The 22,895-nt window shown below is 37.2% G+C and overlaps 1 protein-coding gene across 1 annotated transcript; it reads left to right on the top strand.

The window, feature by feature from the left end:
- Positions 1–4,276: 4,276 nt before the first annotated feature.
- Positions 4,277–8,218, top strand: LOC122142538. The gene is made up of 4 exons (XM_042753754.1): positions 4,277–4,570; positions 5,508–6,179; positions 6,297–6,659; positions 8,108–8,218. Exons 1-4 carry the CDS (start codon positions 4,511–4,513, stop codon positions 8,216–8,218), a joined length of 1,206 nt encoding a protein of 401 aa, XP_042609688.1. The 5' UTR covers positions 4,277–4,510.
- Positions 8,219–22,895: the final 14,677 nt, after the last annotated feature.

Below are 22,895 nucleotides of genomic sequence, written 5' to 3'. Positions count from 1 at the left end.
AACAATGGCATGCTATGGGCACAGCTGTTGATAGAGGCTGCAGAGGAAGTTCTTTTACGCTTCTATTTGAATCTTCCGCTTTTCAAATGCTCCCTTCACTGACATTAGGCTCTTTCGAGATGCACCTAGCCTCACCTGAAATGTAGGCGAGAGTCAGCGTAGTCAAGACGGACAGTTCTGACCTCTGGAAGTGGAACAAGCTTATTCTCACTCAGTGCTATGCTGCTGATAAACATGAATAATTTGATTTCTGCTGCTTTATATGTTAATAAATATAAAGTAAATAAAGTGCTTGCTATTTATTTCTATACGAAACGCATATTTATCATCCATTTTAGTTTGTATTTTAGATTTATATAGAAATATGACACATTTCACACAGAGATTGCACTGTCCAGAGGTGGAAAGTCCAGGGTAACTGACTTCATCCACAGCTTTAGAGGAAATCAACTAAAATAAAACAGCAGAGGAGGATTAAACAACTCCACAAACAGCATTTCCATCTTCACACATTACAGTCTGACTTTCCAGTCTGACTCATATATCTACAAAAATTATTTGAGAATTAACAGTTTAAAATGTTTTATTGAAAATGTTTCATTTGACCTCACCATTATGCCGATCAGGGTTTGCTTTAGTTGTGCTCTTGACCTTTGACCATAACATCCTTTTCATTTTTTCGCTTTAATGTATTGTAAAGCACAATCGGTATGCCAAGAAAAGCCCCCCATGAGGCATGAATAAATTATACAGCCGAATTGTCCACTTATTTCTTTAATTCTTACTGTGCTTTTATATTTGCTTTGTCTTGAGTTTTAGTAGTGTGTTTGTGTTGATTGTCATCATTGTGAGATTCATACGCCGATTCTTGATGTGTGTGTTTTATAGCATATCAGAGATTTTTTTTTTTTTTTTTGTAATGTGTTTAACAATATTTCACAACAGCCTGCTCATTATTTGAGATGGTCCTCACTGCAGAACACAAGATCCAGGGGCGTGGTTGGATCCAGATCCAACTCCTCCCACCTTACATATACCTAAACCTACCCGTCTCCACCCCCTGATCCCTAAACCTACCCATCTCTACCCACTAGATGTGGATCCAACCACGCCCCCCTGGATTTTGTGTTCTGCAGTGAGGAGCTACTGCATTATTTTGCTCTAATGTAATATTAGAACATTGTTACACAAGAAACAATGAACAAAGTTTTGAAATCCAGTGTTTAAAAAACTATTATACCATTAGATAATCAACTGTTACAGATTTTGTTTTTATCAGTTTGTTGCCACAACAAACGTGTTCAAAAAATACATGGCTGTAGCAACCAAACAAAAGTTATAAAGTCAAGGGTCAAGAGCACAACTAAAGCAAACACTCATCTCCATCATGGTAGTGCCCAAAAACTACAACAACAACAACATCTAAATCTCTCTTAATTCTCAATTCTTCATCAGTAATGTGAAGCTGGTGATGCTGTTTAATCAGATCTTGAGAGATTTATAATGTCTTCTTTTATTTCAGTTGATTTCATCGTAAGGTGCTGTGGCTGAAGTCAGTTGTAAATTCTTGTGTTTCTCTTTCATTCCGTGATTCTGCTTGTTATCAGCAGGTGTACATAACTAATGCTCAATCAGCACTTAATTAATCACATAATTATCTCATTTACTTTTAACACTGCTTCTCAGTGTTAATCTACGGAAAGCGTATTGCATTTCACTTGAGGAAAAAAAAAAATCGACTCTGTTTTTCTGAATTAACGAGTTAATTATTCAGAATTACGTGATAATTTTTCATGAAAAAAAAAAACGTTTTTGCTCTGTTTTTCCTGAATTAACGAGTTAATTATCTCAGAATTATGAGAGACAATTTTTCTTGAAAAAACATTTTTTGTCACTCTGTTTTTATGAATTAATGAGGTAATTATCTCCGAATTATGAGAATAATCTTCATGAAAAAAAAAATATTTTGCTCTGTTTTTCTAAATTAACGAGATCCCTCAAAATCCTGCGAGAAGCTTTCACCTGCACGAAGGGCCAACGTCAGAATAGGCCACAGTTGCTGATGCTAATCAGCCTGACCCTTCAACAACAACAGTGCCAGGTCTACATGGGTTCAGTGCAGGTAAGATAGCTAAGTTATTATAGTTATAGGCCTATGTTAATGCAAAATGATGTCTGCTAACTGTTCGCTTAACAACATGTACAACGAGGTTAGAATAGCTGTTTTTAAACATGTAACGTTAATGTTACGGGCATATTTTTTTACTAACTACGTTAACTTAAGTTACACCATCAACTGCAGTTGGTAGGCTAACTTATGTAATGTTAAGCTAATATTTGTACCGATAGTCTGCAAAAGGAACCTTAACTTTTAAGATCGAGGGGATAATTACGTGTGATTTTTAGGAGGAATATTACGTCAACCATCTTTCTTTCAGTTTGTTGGCTAGGATAAGTAAACCACGCTATTTGCTGTAACAAATATAGTATCCCCATTGTAAATCAAGAGGTCCTCGAACACATAGAGGCTGCTGTCAGGGGAGGGAAATAGTCACGTCAGAAATCCCCAGTGCATGCAGCACGTTGGACCTCGCGACATTACATAACAGTAAAACAAACATTCAGAACTTTGCCAGTTCAGAGCCAGCAGGGATACTATTTCGATTAAGTTTTGCACGGACGTTTAGCGTAGTGTTCAGCGTGCTACACCATTAATAATGTTGAATATATACTGACATTGCTTCGGTTTCTTTAGTTGTGCCCTCTCTTTTGGTTTGTCACTATGCATATGTGTCCTGTTATTGTTTTATTTGTTGATATTTTTCTAAACTGTGTACTTGATGCATTTAATAATTTGGAAACAAAGCTAGCTTTTTGAAGCTTTCCAAAGCAAGCTATATATTTTTCAGAAACTAGATTCCGGTTGTGCAGTGAATCACAGATAAGGAGTACATAATTAGCCTGTGTCTGTCAACATTATTGACCTGTTCTTGAGTCTAGCCTTCTCTACGATTTGAGTAATGTAACTATTAAAAGGTGAGCACATTCAAATGCTTAAGACAGTTTGACTTCCAAGTGATAAGAAAGGCCTATAGTTATGGAAGCGATTAGTCTCAATATAATTCACGCAAAAAAACACGATTCACACCATGCGTAGACAATTTCACATGCATGAAACCTAATTCACATACAACACACAAAAAAAATTCAGTGCGTGAAAAAAAAAAACTATATTCACAAAAAGCAATTCACATGCGCAAAATAAAAAATATATATTCATAACTCAATACATTTCACAAAATGCAAAACACAATTCGTACGATATACAACTGTGCACAAAAAACCCTTTGAATGTTTAAAATGCGAGTGTCTGAATGTACAAATCGTCATTTACTACGAATCCACTCGGATTTGTGTGTGTGTGTTTTTGAGACTTTCCTGGCAGATCTCTCTTCCCACGTGGGTCTGTCGTACTCTTTAGCCAATCAGATGCGAGCTTACCATTCAACCAATCATATCATAAGAGTGCATTCAAGAAGCACGATTCTGCGCACCTTTTGCACAATATGGATTAATTAGAACGGAAATTAAGCCTTTACATCAGTAATCCCATATACAGTAAAAGAAATGGACACAGCGACCCCAATTGGAACTCAATTGAGACAACAGTGAAGCCCATTTTTAGCGATTTGTAGCACTTCCGTTTCTGACACGCGTCAGACCTCAAACAAAGGACGCTTCTGCCATTATTGTGACTACATCTGAACATGTGCAAAACAAACTCTTCCTTGAATGCACTCTCAGTGGCTTATGATATGATTGGTTGAATGGTAAGCTCGCAATCTGATTGGCTACTAAAGAGTACGACAGACCCACGTGGGAAAAGAGCTCTGCCAGGAAAGTCTCAAAAACACACCACACACAAATCCGAGTGGATTCGCAGTAAATGACGATTTGTACATTCAGACACTCGTACATTTTAAAACATTCAAAGGTTTTTGTGTCACAGTTGTCAATATCTTCGAATTGTGTTTTGCATTTGTGAAATGTATTTTATGAATATATAATTTTATTTTGCGCATGTGAATTGCTTTTTTTGAAATTATTTTTTTTCACGCACGTGAATTTTTTTTGTGTGTACCGTGAATTAGGTTTCATGCATGTGAAATTGTCTACGCATGTGTGAATCGTGTTTTTTGCGTGAATTATATTTGAGACTAATCTGCTTCTATATATAGTTGCCTACCTATACAGTTTATACTGTACATGAAAAATCCATTTTTAGCAACGTTATGACACTCTTGGCCTTTATTAATGTTCTCGTAAAAAATGGAGAAATACATTTTTGAGATACTTTAAGCAATTACACTTTTGAGGGTACAGTCCTAAATCTGTTTATATTTGTGGTGCAACACATATTTACATAAATGCTGCCTTTTTCCGACATTTGTTCAGGGCCAGCTATGGCTACGTCTTCAAATACCCCCTCCCACAAGATGACGGTCTGTGGATGTTTCTTCAGAGCCGAGGGATTCCTGAGGAAAATATTCAGAAAATGCAGCAAGATCATGTAGGTGCCAGCACATTCATTCCTGCAATATATTAATTTTAATTGTTTTACATTTTATGGAATCTCAGCAGATTATACAAGTAATCTTCATAAATTGTAACCCTATCACATTTAGTGGCAGTGCTTCCGATTTCTTTTTTTATGCCAAGCACACCTGCCTCCTGCCATCGCCCCAACAATGCTTTCATGTCTCTCTATTCTAGCTCCGTAAAATAAGGTTACTAGGTATTCTTTGGGAGTCAATTCACTCTATATTTTGGTCTCTACCCTACATTAACAAGTAACAGTAGTTAGACTGTAACGTGCAGTAGCATCACCATTATACATTCAGGCAAAGTGCTGACTTATATGTTTGAAATAATAAATAAATACACAAAATAAAATATTGTGCCCTTACAATTACTGCTTTCCATTTTGTTTGTGATTTGATATTGTTTTAAAAGGATGGAGTAATGTTTAGATGCCTGCACAGGCCTTGGTTGGGAGCTGAAGTATGGAATCAATATGGAATATCAATATTATGGAGTACATAATAGCAGTAATATATGGGAGAAGTGCTTTTCTTGTAATTGAGGTAAATGGTTATATAATTAAAGAGGAATTAATACATGAAAGTAATTCAGTCCCCTGCCTAAACTTTGATGTGAAGGATTTTCACTGTCAATACACTGTATTTTCAGCATGTCACTCAAAACCTTCATTGTTATGGTTTACAACCATTTTTTTAGACAGCAGTTTTTGTTTTAAATTACTTGATATTTTAGCTCCTTTTTATTCCCATGCGAAAAAAGAAACAAGCAAGTGAAGAAAAATAGAAATAAATTGCTGATTTGTAGCTACTGCTAAGAAATTAATTTTCACTCATATGGAAATATAGCCATCTCTTAGATTTAAGATAACCAATGTGTCTTACTGTATTGTTTTGTTTTCATTACAGATTGACAGCTCGGTAATTGGAGAAATAGATGATGCCACTATGACTGCTTACATTCCAGCATATGGTGATAGGATTGCTACAAGGCGTTTCTGTATGGAAAAACAGAGAAAAGGTGGTGATGATCTAAAAAGACTGTCCTTATTTGAAAAACTTAGAAGAAAGATGGGCACATTGACAAGCAATAAAGACACAGATCAAGATTTTGAGGAGGAGCATTCTATGCAGCCAACAAAGATACATCTGAGAAATAACAAAAGGGCTGTGAAGATGACAAGGAAAATAGAACTAGGATGGATACACGACAAGAAACAAGTGAGAAAACGCAATGGTGGAGGAACCAGAGTTCTTGATATTTCCAAGAAAGCCACAAAAACAGAGATTCTATCACAAGCTAAAAAGCTATTTTTCCCCAATGAGAAATCGAGAAAGGGAAAGTGGGAAGAGTTCAGTCACAACATTGTGGACTTTCAGGAAGCATACCTTGATGAGGATGTTAGTGTGGGAGAGCTCTATGAGACACATAAATTGGGGATTTTAAGATTTTACGTTGTACAGAGCAACCTGACAAATGGAGATGAAGTGTTCCCAGAGATGACAGAAGGAACTGATGAACAGACAGATGCAGCGAGGCTAAATGAGCGACAGAAAAACGCAACAGAAGATAATGAGCAGGTGACACAAAAAACACATGACAGTGAACAGCAGACACACACACTGTGGAAGCTTTTGTCTCTTTGTACTACTGCTGTAGAGATTGTTGATCTTACATCTTTGTGTGATCAATCGGAGGTCATTTTTGGCCCTTTGCAAGGTGGACCATTTTCAGAAGATCTTGATGACACAATCTTACATGAGCCTATAGAAGAGGCACAGATAACCTTCAATGCCTACAGCTCAACTCCTGTCCATTCTGACACAGTGCCTGCTGGCCCATTAAGTCCTACTTATGAACTTTTTCATGTGACAGTGAAACTCCACAGAGTCAGTCTCTTGGAGGAACTGATACCCAATTTCAAGGATGAAGCGATGATGTCCTACTCTGTGAAATACAGCTTCATTCATGAAATGGGGGCAGATGCTGATGGCGTGTCCAGGGATGTATATGCTGCCTTCTGTACAGAGTTTTTAGACTGTGCAGCAGAGGGTGCAGATGTGAGGGTGCCATCACTATCCCCAAAATGGCAAGAGGAAGAATGGAAATCTGTTGGTAGGATAATGGTCAAGGGATTAAAGGACCATGGATATTTTCCTTCTCGGCTGGCTCAAGCCTTTACAGCAGCAATCACATTTGGTGAACACACTGTCTCACCTGATTTATTGTTTGACTCACTAATGTTGTATCTTAGTCAGTCTGAGCGCGATCTCTTGTCCACTGCTTTGCAAGACGCCCTTGATGGTGATGATGAAGATGAGCTTCTTGATCTTATCCCCTTACTAGTCAACCCCCATTTTCAGCATAGAGACAGAAATGACATACCCAAAATAAAAAGGTTTCTTCTGCTCATGATTCTTTCTGATTAGATACATAATCAACATATGTTCACAAAGCTGACACTTCAAAGTTTACTGTTCAGGAATCAGAATTACTCAGACTGTTATGATAATAAAGATATATAAACTCAAACATAAAAACAAAAATAGAAAATATGAAAAACATATTTTTTAAATGTATTTAAAAATTGTTGATGTAGGATATGTGTTTAGAAACATAGTGTAGCTAAAAGCCACAAGTCTACCAATGCTTCATTTGAAATTTCATAATATAATCTGTAAAACTGTGAATTTTATGAAATATTTTCTAAGGCCATGTCGTGTTTTTTTATAGAAGGCTAATCGGAGTGATTTATGACCCCTGTCATCTTCTGTAAACTCACATGTAAAGCTCTCATTTATATATGCTTTCTCATGTTTATTTGGCTCTGAACGAATCCTCCATTCATGATTCTATTGTTCTCACGAAACGATCCTTTCACAACACCTCCCCGCCAGGTATGGACACATTATCCGTCATTATTATTTTATCATTATTCTTTTTGTTTTTATTCCGCCTATTATTAGCCTTTGTTGTGGTATTTTGTAAGGTCTACAAAAGACACAAATCTTCAGTTCCAGTATTCATTTGCCCCCACTTTATTTAAAAGCCTTACTATAAAAATACAACAAAACATTGTCCCTTTTCTTACGACCTTACGTGAATTATTATGAAAAAATGCATTATGAAGAAGAACCGCACCTGTTATCTAGCAGCATTAGAGCCCAAACGTTAGCATATCAAGCTATATCAGACTATTTATGAAATTATTAGTACACTTTTACTCAAAAACTCACTTTAAACCCCGATCGAGTGTTTGTACATAACTTCCTTTTGCGAGAACAAGTGGAATTTGGCCGTTTACTGTTGTAAAAAATATGCTATTTATAGCCTTTTACATCGCTGCACAATAAGTTAGCATTTCAGATGTACATTTTCAATATTTTTCTATAAAAATGCCCCAAATCTCAAGAAAATCGCATACCAAGCTTTACTATCGTGGCAATCGCGTGTTTATTGTTTTGGATATGTCGTGGGTACAGAGGTGTATCTGTGTTGTTGTGGTCAGATATCAATGCGGAAGTGTAAAGTGTACATGAAGCATGTGACACGATGTGACGTTGTCTTGTTATGGGACTCTAAGATTGACAAGGCGAAGGACGAATCAGAGTCTGTGTGAGACACAGCGCTTGTGCACGAAGCTCGGCACACACACATACAGCGCTGAGAGAGGCTATTTATCATCAGATCGCGTAAATCAGTGGAAAATGAATAGAAATGATTATTCTGTCTGAAGAAATATGAAGTAAACATCAGTAAATATATCAATATATCTCCGTTATATCTCCTTTGGTCTATAAACCCTTTTTGACGCTGTTCAGTGAGTCTATGTGAACACAAATAAACCACTGCTGACGTGACTGAATATGAATGAGTGGTGATAACTAATTTCTATTCAAAAATTTGGCATAATTACGGATTTATTATTTTGCACGTCCTGACATAAAATTAATAACACTGCAACAATGTTTTATCAAAACAGTGGTCAAATATCCCAGATAGCAACATATTGTCGGCCCAGATCTGGCCCACATCTGGCACATGTGGAATGATGATCTGGCCCACATGTAGCATGGAATGATGGGACTTGGGCGGACCGCTCCTGTTCGCCAGATCTGGGCCACAAGCAGGCCATTACAATGCCACATGTCAGCCAAGAGCAAAGAAATAAACCACACTAGATCTTATCTGAGCCAAAAAATATTTATATGTTATTTATAGAGTCCTCTCAGCTTGTCTAAGCTTGTTTACAAGCAAAATCACTGAAGGAAAGAAGAGAAACACAACAACTGACTGCAGCCACAGCCTTGGATGAATTCAGCTGAAGATAAAATACATTAAATCTCTGAAGATCTCAGCAGAGGTGGATTAAACAGCTCCACAAACAGCATTTCCAGCTTCACTTATTACTAACCAGACTGACTATATTTATGTTAGAGATCTACAGAAGTTCTTATTGAGAATTAACAGGGTTTAAATCTAATGTTTGTTGAATTTGAAGTCACCATAATGGTGATTCGTGTTTCCATTAGCTGGGCTCTTAACTCTTATTACAGCTAATTAATTTTTATTGGTTGCTGTGATGGTGTGTTTATCAAATACATTTGCAGTAACAAAGACAAAATTATTTCAGCTGGTGATAGGTAGCTCTTGACATTCATTAATGTCATTTGACTGTAACGATTGTGTTGTGCCAATAATAGATTTGCTGTATAAAACTGCAGCATAAGATCAACAGTACTGCAGAATCAGTTAAAGATTTAAAAAACAAAAAGTTAATATAGGCTAACACACAAAGTCATCATAAATCAACACATGAACCTCAACAATGGTGACAATATAAAGTGTAATGTTGCAATGCATGCTGGGTACCACAGTAAAAAACTCCCAGCATGCATCACATCATGAATAAATTATGCAGCTGAATTATCCTATTATTTACTGTAATTCTAACTTTGTTTTATACATTTATTTTATATTTTTGCTATTTTGTTGTTGGGTCTTTTAGTAGCTTTTTGTGATGTCCAGAATTGATCCGATTAGTTGAATATTTTGTCACCATTGTTGAGATTCATATGCTGATTGATGATATCTGTGTGTGTCAGTGCTGTTCAATTTTCTGTATACTTTTACACTGATGTTTTAACTCAAAATTGCTGTAACACAGGATTTGTAATACAAAAGCATTAAATTTCTGTTTCAGGATTCAAAAGACTTCATATAATCATGCTGTTACATGGTAATTGTGAAACCATCAACAACAAACTATCACATACTGCAAATGTGTCAAACACACTTGCACAGCAGTCAAAGAAGACCGAGGATTAATAATAGGAGTTAAGAGCCCAGCTAATGGAAACACCAATCACCATTATGGTGACTTCAAATGAAACAAACATTAAATTTAAACCCTTGTTAATTCTCAATAAGAACTTCTGTAGACCTCTAACAGAAAGTCAGTCTGGTTAGTAATATGTGAAGCTGGTGATGCTGTTTGTGGGGTTGTTTTATCCTCCTCTGCTGAGATCTTAAGAGATTTAATGTCTTTTATCTTCAGTTGATTTCATTGATTTCATCAGTTGTTGTGTTTCTGTTCATCTCTTTTTTTCTGTCCTATTCTTTCCTTCAGTGATTTTGCTTGTAAACAAGCTTAGACAAGCTGAGAGGACTCTATAAATAACATATTTTGTGGCTCAGATAAGATCCAGTGTGGTTTATTTCTTTGCTCTTGGCTGACATGTGGCATTGTAATGTCCTGCTTGTGGCTGAGATCTGGCAAACAGGAGCGGTCCGCCCAAGTGCCATCATTCCACGCTACATGTGGGCCAGATCATCATTCCACATGTGCCAGATGTGGGCCAGATCTGGGCCGACAATATGCTGCTATCTGGGATCGAAGCTAGAGTCTTTAAACTTTCATCTGATGCACAGTTTCTCCAGATCAAGTAAGAGAGTGATGTTTAACGTGCTGTGAAAGTGAAACAATAATAATACGATCCCTTCAGCGATCTTTGACGGCTAAGGGGTTATGGATCGCATGGGAGTAAGAACAGTACCAACACAAGAGAACTTGAAAGCTGTGCTTCTCCAAGTGGCCCACAAGCAAATAATCCAGCAACCAAAATATGCACTGGATAATATTGCAGCAGTCGCAGGACCAACTCTCAGGGAATTCTTCCCCAGTGTGCTGGATATGCAGAAGATGTATGAGGATCTTAAACCATCAACCCGAAAGGTATTAAAGTTGATCACGGCCTCTCCAGCTACTCCAGCAGAGAACCAAAGTTTGCGATTTTTACATCAGTACCTCAGGGGATTGGATGAGATAGGCCTCCGGAAGATGTTGAGATTCGTGACAGGGTCTGATGTCATCTGCGTTAAAGACATTCAAGTCATATTCACCCCTTTGGAAGGGTTATCAAGGCGGCCTATTGCACACACTTGTGGCCCAACTTTAGAGCTGCCATCAACTTACAACAGCTATCCTGACCTCCGAGCTGAAATGGAGGCTATACTGTCCAGCAACTTCTATGCAATGGACATCTCAAGTGTCTCACTCACTCACATGTACACACTCTTCCCTCTTGCCCAGTTATAGCCTTATCAGTGCCATCTGTTTACCTTTAGATAGTGTGTGAATGTGAGACAGAGCACATAGGGGAAGTAATTAACTCAGGTGGTGCATTATTAGCGCAGGGTGATTTATTTTTTATTTGATGTTTTTCAGTTTCAGTTTTATCCAGAATGTCATTACCAAACTTACTGTGGAAACATGTTTACTGGCTGATGAACATTTTGTTGATGGACTCCGAATATATCCAGCCCACATTTACACATGATAACAAGATACAATAATCAAATCAAATCATTTAAAACTAAACAGTACCACCAAAAAAATATTCATATGCAGTTGCTGTTATTACCAGACTTAAACTGTCTGTAAAAACTTATTGAGTGGCTGAACATTTTGTTAATATACTTTAAGGTCCACTTAACCAAAAAACAATTATAAGCCTTTTACACAATGTATGTTATAAATGCATGTGGATACATTTTTATTTTTAAGTGATTTAAATACATGTACCAATATTTTAAATGTACTTTTATGTAAGCCGTCATTTCTGTTAGCAGTTTAGGAGCATACTTTTTGTGACAATTTAAAATAAATGTTCTTGTAAAGTTGCATTTTCATTGAGAAATTATAATTAACTTGGACCCTGAGGTAATGTCAGCTTATGTTAAATCTTGATATTGGCAGTGTTTGGAAATCTGTTCTAACATACAGCACTGTACATTAGAAGGTGTTCTGCTTTTTACAAATAAAAAGCACAGGTTTCTCTCTTGTTTTGTACAGATGTTTTCAAACAAATCTGGTCTTTACTGCAGATAACATACATGGATCTTGTCTCACACAGTAGAATTACTGAGTTTTGACAACTGCACTGCAGTTCCTGCATTCACCAGCACTCTTTAGACAACATATTTAAACAGTCATCTCTACAATACCAAATTTACCAAATAGGCCTATTTCCTACATGCACAGTAAATCACACTGGGGAGAAAAAATGTTGCACTGCACTGGTTTAGCATGTATTTATATGATGCCAAATAATTGTGTAAAAAAGTGCTTTATGTGCAGCCCAGAGACACATGATAACAAGATACAATAATATGTTTGATTTAAAGGCCATCCAAACATCATGTAGGTTGCCCTGTTTACAATGAGCCCAAAGTGTGTCAGACCACATCTGGTGATACGAAATAGTTCCACCATAAGGACAAAATTTTTGACAATGGCAACATGTGATACCTTTCATTTGCAGGTACCCGATTGTTCCCAGTTCTTTGGTTGAGATGTACTTTTTACATAATGATGAATAAAAAGAGATGATATGGAGCTCAGTTGGCAGATGTCAATTATGAAAGAGTTGTCTATTATTGATTGCTTAAACACAGTACTTCTGTCAAACATTTACAGTGAATGTCATGGTATATAACATTTTCCATCCAAACTGCAATTCTGTTATTTTTTTTTTTGGCTATGAGTGGGTGCTCACATTCAGTCATTTGATCCAGTAGAACAACTTGTGATTATCAAATTTGGGTACGTATGTAAGCACGTAAGAACATGTAAAGATCAATGGCTTCCTCTGGAGAGGTTGGTGGATGAAGACTGTTTTCTGCCATGGCAAGGCAACAAATGTCAAACACTGTATTATCACAGGGATATGGTCCTCTCTCACGACATTCCTCCCTACAAGCCTGTATCTTCTGTTGGGATGCCTCTTTAAGGTACTCCCTACACAGCAAAAAATCCAGAGTGAAATCAGCTCTGCTGGGAGTACATGTGAGACCACACTCAAGAGTGTGAAAGTGTTAAAATAGGAGTGTTAAATTAACACTGAAGCGGAGTTAAAGTTAATGAGATAATTAAGTGATTGAGTGATGATTGATCATTATTGACGAGACCTGATGTTAACAAGCAGAATCACAAAGACAAAAAAACTCAACAATTTTTTATGTCACCATTATAGTTGGTCAGTGTTTGCTTTAGTTGGGATCTTGACCCTTACGTTTTTAAAATTAGATTTGGTTTGGCTGTTATAATGGAGTTATAAAACAGACGGGCAAACAAAAAATATTGGTTTTCCTGAATCACTGAGTTAAACTTTCATTGTTGATTATTGCGGCCGAATGATTCTTCACCATAGGATTTCCGACATTTTAAATACAATCTGTGGAATTTCTTAAAAGTTGTTTGTTCAAAAATCTTTTAAAAGAGTCTTTCATTTAGACATGCAAACATCAAGAATCAACCTGTGAACCTTAACGACGGTGACAATCAAAAAAAGCATGTTGCAGGAGACTTGTGTTGCAGTGCATCATGGGAGCCATGGATGAATTTTGATAGGTGGCGCCCAGAATGCACTGCAACACAGGTCTCCTGCAACATGCTTTTTTGATTGTCACCGTCGTTGAGGTTCACAGGTTGATTCTTGATGTTTGCATGTCTAAATGAAAGACTCTTTTGAAAGATTTTTTGAACAAACAACTTTTAAGAGATTCCACACGATTGTATTTAAAATGCTGGCAATCCTATGCTGAAGCATCCGGCCGCCGCAATAATAATCAACAATGAAAGTGTAATTCAGTGATTCAGGAAAACCAACATTTTTGTTGTTTGCCCGTCTGTTTTATAACTCCAGTTACAACAGCCAAACAAAAGTCTGACTTTAAAATATTAAGGGTCGAAGAGCACACAACTAAAGCAAACACTGACCACTATAATGGTGACATTTAAAATAGTGATTTGTCGTCTTTGTTGATTCTGCTTGTTAACATCAGGTCTCGTCAATAATGGTCAATCACCACTCAATTAATCACTTAATTATCTCATTAACTTTAACTCTGATTCAGTGTTAATTTAACACTCCTATTTTAACACTTTCACACTCTTGAGTGTGGTTCTCACATGTGGGGTACTCGCCAGTCAGAGTTAATTTCACTCTGGATTTTTTGCTGTGTAGCACCAAAAAGTTGGGGCAGGGTGTACATCATCACTGGACGTCCACCTGGAGACACAGCATTTCTGGATGGGCGAATTCTGTGAGTGTTCCAGAGGTGAACAACATCCTGCAGTTCTCTCTAAATATAAAGAAAAAGAGTGGGAAAGTAAGAAAATTAGTCCACACCGTTGCAATACCACTTGCAGACAAAATAAATGCTTATGGTCCAGTATGATTTAGAGCCGTTTCTCAAACAGTTTCATGCATGTTAAATTCTATATCTGAAAACAATAAATCTCTGTATGTTAAGATTTGTGTTATATGATCAGGGTCAGATAAGTCATCCCTCTCTCACATACTGTGTCCCACTAATGCCAGAAACAAATTTCTTTCACCAAAAAATGTACATAAAAGTACCCAGAATGAAATGAATAAAAGTAGGGCTACTCATAGTGCAGTAAAAACTTGTCCTTGTCAGTGTTTTACCATTATGATGTTTTTGTTGGGTTAATATTCGAGAGATAGCAGTTTGTGCAACATCCATTTAACAGGATTAATATTACAGCTGCATTAATGTTTGTGTTGCATTTTATTGTTGTAGATGTAGGCTGCTGCTAATTCTAACTACTTATACTGTGATCCACTTATCTCTTTAAAAGTCAACTATAAGTAGAAAAAATTGTGATCTACAAATTAATTTAATAATCTAATTAAATAACTAATGGTTATCAACCATTTGCTTCTGTTATGGAACAGTTGTTAGACCTATGAAATGAGATTATCACAACATTTTGACGTATTGAAAAAATCTATAGCTGGATAACATATAACAATTTACATGTCTAAAGCACATTTCTTACCTCTATTATTTCAAGACATGTGAACTGTATTAGACTTTTGTCTAGGAAGTCACCGGAGAAGTCGTCAGATCTTTTAGATCTTGGAAATAGGTTGATCCAGAATGTGCATGGCTGCTTCCTCAAAAATGTTCCCCCACCAGTGCTCTACTTCCGTTGGTGATGATTGCTTGAGCCATACAAATAGCAATTTCTCGAATAGTCCATATGATCATGTCTCAAGAACATCTGCATCTGTTCCATGTAACAATTCTCTGTCCATAAGTCTGAGAGAATTCGGGTGGCTGTCCCATTCCTTGATGACACCGCATCAATAAAGTATCCAGCGATGACCTTGGGATCACTACTTGTAGAGTATGCATGTAGCCATATTATCATTCGTGAAAACCCGTCGATTGCACCATTGATGCAGATCCCATATGGTTTGAGTTTATCATATGAATCAACATGCCATAAAAAGTTAGGGCCTGGATTATGATACAAACGTCGCCGAAGACGATTCCGGCGCCTCAGTTGCACTCCATGGGGATTATCACCAGTTTTTCAAAACAATTGACGCTGATGTGTCTCTTGTGTCACCACGTCAGCCAGCCCCCCCTGAATGCATTTCAGATGCAGCATCACTCTTATATCCGTGAAGCATACCATATCGGTTTAACTGATCCCTGGAGAAACACAGCAATGTCAAGCAGATCAGAATGTTCTTTTCTCCTGAACAGGCGCAAAGTCTTGAGGGTGTCTGCGGGCAAAGTTTGACCGCACTAATACACAATACCATTTATATTACTTAAAGACAGCAGTAGTGATCTCCCAATGTCTCAAACCCAATGTAAAATAAAACCGGGATTAAACTTGAAAGGCGGGGGGACATGTTTAACTTCCATGCAATCCAGCTAAAAGGAGCCAGAGCTCCTGGTCGCGTGCGGCTAGGATTTTTGAGGGATCTCATTAATTCAGAAAAACAGAACAAAATATTTTTTTTTAATGAAAAATTATCTCATAATTTTGAGATAATTAAGTCATTAATTCAGAAAAACAGAGCAAAAACTTTTTATTCAAGAAAGAATTATCTCATAATTTTGAGATAATTAAGTCATTAATTCAGAAAAACTGAGCAAAAACTTTTTTCATGAAAAATTATCTCGTAATTCTGAGATAATTAAACTCGTTATTCGGAAAAAGAAAAACAGAGCAAAAACTTTTTTCATGAAAAATTATCTCGTAATTCTGAGATAATTAACTCGTTAATTCAGAAAAACAGAGTCGATTTTTTTTTCTCAAGTGAATGCAATACGCTTCCGTATTAATCAAACAATCCACTGTAAAAAGTGATTCTCTGTATTTACTCAATAAAACAGATTACAAGCAATATTATTAATATAATTTAAACACCATTATAATTAATTAGAATTAACATTCAAATGAGTAGAATAACATGAAAAAAACCCAGCTGAAGTATATTTACACAAAAAATATTGATTTTCATTGGACAAAAAAAACAAACAAACAAACAAACAAAAAAAACACTATGCTAAAGCAATACTATGTTATACATGCCAGGCCAGTAGTTGGCGATCATGAAACACCCTTCGAAAACATTATATGCATGCACATTTTTTCACAAATTCACATTTTTGTTGCTTACATAGATATGATACAGGAATCATGTTCAAAAGGTTGTCTTAAGGCCCCCAAAACAGAGTCATTGAAGACACCTAAAGTTCACGAACAGAATCACTGAAGGAGAAAAGGGTAAATTATGGTTAACATTATAGTGGTCAGTGTTTTGCTTTAGTTGGGGCTCTTGACCCTTGATGTCTTAATATTGCATTTTGTATTGTTGTTGTAACTCAGTTATAATAGCTAGACAAGCTGATCAGGTGGTGTTGGTTATGCTTTTACATAATCTTTGTTTTATCTGAACTCATTTAGAGCCTGATCTTCTGAAGTTAAATTATGCATTCATTATAGCAGCCCTGTGATTCAACATTAAAAGACCTGGAGTTTTTCAGTATAATTTAGAGTTTAAGAATTCTGATTAAAAAAAATGTAGGGAGAGTGGAACATTCTTTTGGCGCACAGTGACATCAGGAATGGTGACAAACCGCATATTCAGATAAACAGATGAACTGTAACGCATCAGAAAACAAAGTTACTCACTAAAAAAATGTTTGCTCATAATTTATTCATGCTGCAAAGCATGATGGGAGCCATAAATTGATTGGTGGCACCCCGATGCAGTGCAACATGCTTTTTGATGGTCACCATTGTTGAGGTTCTCAGGCTGATTCTAAACAAATAACACCATCAGATCTCATTTTCCTTCTTGGCTTGTCTAGTTGGGTATTCACAACACATCAACCAAAAAAGTGTTTAAAATATTAAGGGTCAAGAGCCCAACTAAAGCAACACTGACCACTATAATGGTAACCAATAATTTACCCTTTTCTACTTCAGTGATTCTTTTCATGAACTTTAGGTGTCTTCAATAACTCTGATTTGCATAAGTTAAGACAACGTTTTGAACATGATGCCTGTATCATATCTATGTAAGCAACAAAAATGAGAATTTGTAAAAAGGTTGACGTAATGTGCATGCATATAATGTTTTCGAAGGGTGTTTCATGATCGCCAACTACTGGCCTGGCATATATAACATAGTATTCTTTAGCATAGTGTTTTTTTTTGTTGTTGTTTGTTTGTTTGTTTGTTTGTTTTTGTCCAGTGAAATCAATATTTGTGTGTAAATTTTACTAAATTTTTTCATGTTATTCTACTCATTTTGAATGGTTAATTCTAATTCTAATGTGTTAAATTTAATTAATAATATTGCTTGTAATCTGTTGACAATTTTATTAAGTATAGAGAATCACTTTTTACAGTGAGAGATTGAGGGTTGTACAAAGTTAAGACTAAAGCTTGCCCATATGTTTTTCTAACATCTTAAATGAATTGTTTTAGCAATGCAGAAAACAGATTTCAGTGAGGTTACTACTTTTATGATCTTGAACATAATGTTTGAGCTTCTAAGCGAAACTGCTCAGTTTAGCAATTCTGTGAGAGAGAAATGCTCTGTTAGTGCAACTAACCAAATGAACAAAGAAAGCCCACAAGTTGCTTAAAACCGACTTTCTCTGTTAGAGAATGATAGTATGTACAAAGTTAAGACTAAAGCTTGCCCACACGAAAGATGTTTCTAACATCTTAAATGAAATGTTTCAGCAATGCAGAAAACGAGAAACAGTGAGTTACTAGTTTTATGATCATGAACATATGTTTGAGCTTCTAAGCATAAAACGCTCAGTTTAGCGCTTCTGTGAAGAGGAATGCTCTGTTAGTGCAAAGAAGAAGATATAAGGGACTGCCTGTCAAAAGTGATTAATTTACCCCCGCCCTCCCTCCCCCCACCAATTAATAACCATACATATAACAAACAAACACGTGTGGCGTCTAGTTCCTGTTCCTGTTTTCCTAGATGTTTATGGCCCCCAGGTGTTTAAAACACGAGTACCCTCTGACGTCCTGTTCCTGTTTTCTTGATGCTTGTGAATGGAGGTGTCAAATTTTGAGACTCTCTGGCGTCCTGTTCCTTGATGTTTTATGGCAGCGGCCAATTTTGGCGATCAGGATATAATTCAGTCATCAGGATTTACCATGTGCTATGAAGAGCAATCGGGGGTGGACCTTCAAGCGTTCTGGTTTGTTTTAAATAAGGTTAAGGATATAGTGGTTAAGACATAGAAGACATTTCTTCATACTCCTATCGCAATGACTTCCCTGCGACTCCAAAAACCCCTAAAACAGTCAGAAAGATAATGCGTATTTTCACCAACTAAAGGACCTGCCTTGAAATGAGGAGAAGAGTTGACATTTGCACCAAAGGAAAAAACACAGGAGTTAACTTGATCAAGTTTCTTAATGAAGATGTGGATGTAGTGAAACATTGATTTCTCTCTTGTCTGTCCCATGGTCCGTGTGGGAAGATTTGTGTTTGGACAAGTAAATGAGGACTGTGAAACTCTACACAGGGGCCTACTGAAGAAGACGATTTTACATCCGAATGTGCCCTTTCCTACCCACTTTTTCCAGCTAAGGACTGGTATTTGTTCTACAAATCACATTTGGAGAGATTTGAATGACTGTGATGACGCTCCATTGTACATGGCAGAGGAAGTGGTGTGATTCCTGACACAAGGTTTCGCGTGGTTTGGAGATCGTAGTAAAAAAATGCCACTGATGATGGTGTTTTTATTTCATTGCTGGCAATGACAAGACAAAAACCCCAGAAGGTGTTGTTGTATGGCCTATCCCTGATCTGAGCATTACATGCACTATGATGCGTGCTTCTTGTTTCAGTGGAAAGAGATACTCATATATCGACAATGTTTTTTCAATTATCGACATGCTGTTTAGAAGGTGTGACATGTTTGATGGTTACACGTCTGTAAAGGTGAAATTATTCCACCCAGAACCAGGGCGTTCCTGAGACCAGAGAACCCCTCTTTTCTTCCTCCCCCCCATACTCAACCCATTAAATACATGAAGAACAGAACGCTCGCAAACATTTCAGCTCCACAATGTCTCAGATTGCTCACCTATTTGCTCTACTACGGCTCCACTATGTCACAAGATTCTCCAGCGACCTACTGCCCTACAGCAACAACCCCAGAGACCCTACCGGCGAGTGCCTGATGACAAGGCTACAACCATGGAGAACGTACCGTCTGCAATGCCTGATTGACAAACGCTCCTAACACCCATGGATATTGCATCAGAGATGGTTGATAATGGAGCTACTCCTATGGAAACCCTCCCACGAACATGTGACAATAGCTGGTTGGGATAAATACTGCATGGAACTGGGCTATCACAACCTGAGCTTCCTCACACCACCCGATCGTAACGACTCTGCTAGGGAACTAAATCTAGAGCTGAGGCCTGCGCTGGAATTGAATGACACAGATGGATGTATCCCCGGCTAAAGGTTCAAAATTATAAAAGCAACCATCGTCATCATACTGGAACATCTTATCAACAAAAAAGCTAAGGACCTATGCCTAGGGTGTGAAGTGGGATCATCCTAGTCAATTAGGCACTCATGTCTGTTTGAACCAGGAGCCCTATTTCTTTGATGCATGCGTACTTCGAGGAACTGTCAACGTAATCTTGTTAAGCCTGAGCTAAACACACATAATAGGTCAAGCCCTGATCGGTATGGCTTAAGGATTAATCCTCAGAGGAGGGATACAGGGTACTGTGGACGCCATTCTGTGCGAACTACTGCTACGAGGTGTTCATCGTGGAGAAGCTTCGTGTAAGTCAGACGAAAAAGTTGTGGATAACAACGCGAACAGATTGTCCTATGACGCAGTGGATTGTTGAAGTGTTAGCGGCTGGTCCAGACACTCAACGAGTATAATACCATTATGGGTAATACATGGTGTGTTTAATGTTCTGACAAAATGTCTATTTAAACAGCGTATAAGATGTGAAATTACCAACATTACTGTATAAGATCATTGACGGATAATCCTGATACCCTCCTTAGCATTAAATGGAGTGTGCTAATTGATGTCCAACATTTTACAAACCTGAGGAATCAAATGGCTATTGTAAGAGCTATGTCAGATGATGTGGTCTGATGTGATGCGTATGTGTATTGATGCTAGTGAATCAGTTTCTGTGACTATCAGAAAAATACTAGACCTAATGACTCAATGTGGTAGTAGTCATAGATTAGAATTGCTGACATTCTATGTTTATGTACATATGGAACAGATCCTATGTTGTAGCACTGATTTCAAGAAATGAATCAGACAAAATGTTGGTGAGATTATTGAAACATTGGTTGACTACATCATTGATAAAATATTGTTATGTGTGTAAGGTTGTCTTCAGTAGTATGATTGATGTTTTTAAAGACTGTTGGAGTCCTTCTTTAACTGTTTTTTTTCTGGTAAATAAAACCATTTTACTTAAACTCTATGTGTTATTTCCTTTGTAAAACTCTGAAGTGACAATATGTCTGAACAGCTTATGAAAAAGATTTACTATACTCCTTCTAACCCTGGTTCTTTAGGAGGTAAAAAACGTTTAAAAGATGCTGTTTTAAAGGATACAGGGTTCGCTTAACCAATAAAGAAGTTTCAGAACTGCTGGCCGGTGAGGATGCTTACACATTACACAGAACAGCCCCCCTAAAATACAAACGAAATAGAGTTTTTTGTCTCTATGGTATAGACACATGCAGTTCCAGGCTGATCCTAGTTGATATGACGGCATATGCCAAAGAAAATGAACAACAATCATTTTTCGTTGACCATGTATAGATCTGTTCAGTAAATAATGGCATGGACACGTGCGGTTAAAAAACAAGAGTGGAGTGGAGGTTACAAAAGCTTTTTGAAGTCCATACGAAAGAGGGACGTTGTACACTGAAATTACAAACAGATAAAGGAAAGGAAATTTTTTTAACAAAACATTTTCGGCAAAGCATGGCACAAAAAAGTACAATATCATACATTTTTTGCAACAGACAGTGAAATTAAAAATCTTGGCGTTATAGAACGTTTTAAAAACAGAACTTTTAAAGGCGGAGGAAAACCATGTGGCCGTTATTTTAACAGCTACAAACTGTCCAGGCGAGTACATCGATCTATACTTCAAAGACATCACAGATAGTTACAATGCTAGTATACACAGAAGTATCAAGATGCCGACCCAATTTGATGTGACACAAAGGAAAATGTATCACTGTGACATAACCTATCTGGCTCTAGAGAGGACCAGGTGTCAAAACAATATTGAAGATAAGAGTTGGGATATAGTTAGAAATCTCTCAATAAGGGGCCCCCCGTTTAAAAAAGGCTATGCGAAAAACTACAAGACGGAATTTTTTCACAGTGAATTGAATGGTATCCCATCGTACAACCACCTGTCTATAGACTCTGTGATTATGAGGATGGTGATGTTATCAATGGTGTTTTTATGAGCAGGAATTCACAAAAAATATTTTGTAGCAATAACAAAGCATTTAAAATAGATACAATTTTGGAAAAGAAGCGACGTGGGGCAATATCATCTATGGTTCTGGTCCAGTGGGCTGGATGGCCTTCCAAATTCAATACATGGGTAAATGAGAAAGATGTGGTAGATGTACAGAGACCGTAAAAATGGTCGACCCTCTCAGATTTGTAGACATTCATTTAAAAACAGCGATGTCTGAGGCTGGTTTTTACGTTACGCTCCCCTGTAATGCATCCTTATATGTTTATCCGGACAATACTATTTCTAGTTATAGAACCATGTTGTCATCTAAACCTAAACCTAAAAGGAGAGTGGGGAGGTTGGATTGATTGAGTTCGTATACCCCATTTCATGGTATACATTTCCAGAAAGGAAGATGCAGCATATATTGTCACTGATGGTCGGAACAGATTGGAGGATTTTGAGAAGCCAAGGAACCGGTCATCAGTGCGGTTGGAGAGGGAATAAAAAATCAGTAGCGTCGATATAATGATGGTCAAAGTATATCAAAGCTATGCACCACAGCTAAAGACAGGCTACTACGAAGATATTGTATTTCTGAATTAGAGAAATAAATACAACTTTACCTCCAGGAAACACACCCTCGGATATGATCATGGTAGAAAACAAAATCTTTTCTTAAAAAGCCCCTCCTAAGATTTCTCTGACATTTTTTGGGAGATTAGCTATTATACTAGGGTTAAAAACCAGGGCCGCTATAGAATCTGCAAAAAGCATGATGAAAACTACATCGGTGGGGTCCACACCTGTGACATGCGCGCATCAAGCTGACATAAATGGAGGTTCTACACTCTGTATATATACAAATATCATAAGTCTAATCAGTTGGTGATTCATATGTCCCGCTACTGAGATGTGTACATATAGATGGTGAGGCAATGCATGA

This window comes from Cyprinus carpio, unplaced genomic scaffold, assembly GCF_018340385.1.
Source record: "Cyprinus carpio isolate SPL01 unplaced genomic scaffold, ASM1834038v1 S000000001, whole genome shotgun sequence".
NCBI lineage: Eukaryota > Metazoa > Chordata > Actinopteri > Cypriniformes > Cyprinidae > Cyprinus > Cyprinus carpio.
Note: the sequence above shows the minus strand (reverse complement) of the source record. Positions and strands in the feature narration are given on the sequence as shown.

Coding starts and splice junctions, on each gene's coding strand:
- LOC122142538 (XM_042753754.1), top strand. CDS start 4,511: ATGTTTCTTCAGAGCCGAGGGATTCCTGAGGAAAATATTCAGAAAATG. Junction 4,571..5,507: donor AGAAAATGCAGCAAGATCAT/GTAGGTGCCAGC, acceptor TTTTCATTACAG/ATTGACAGCTCGGTAATTGG. Junction 6,660..8,107: donor GTGCAGCAGAGGGTGCAGAT/GTGAGGGTGCCA, acceptor TGTTGTGGTCAG/ATATCAATGCGGAAGTGTAA.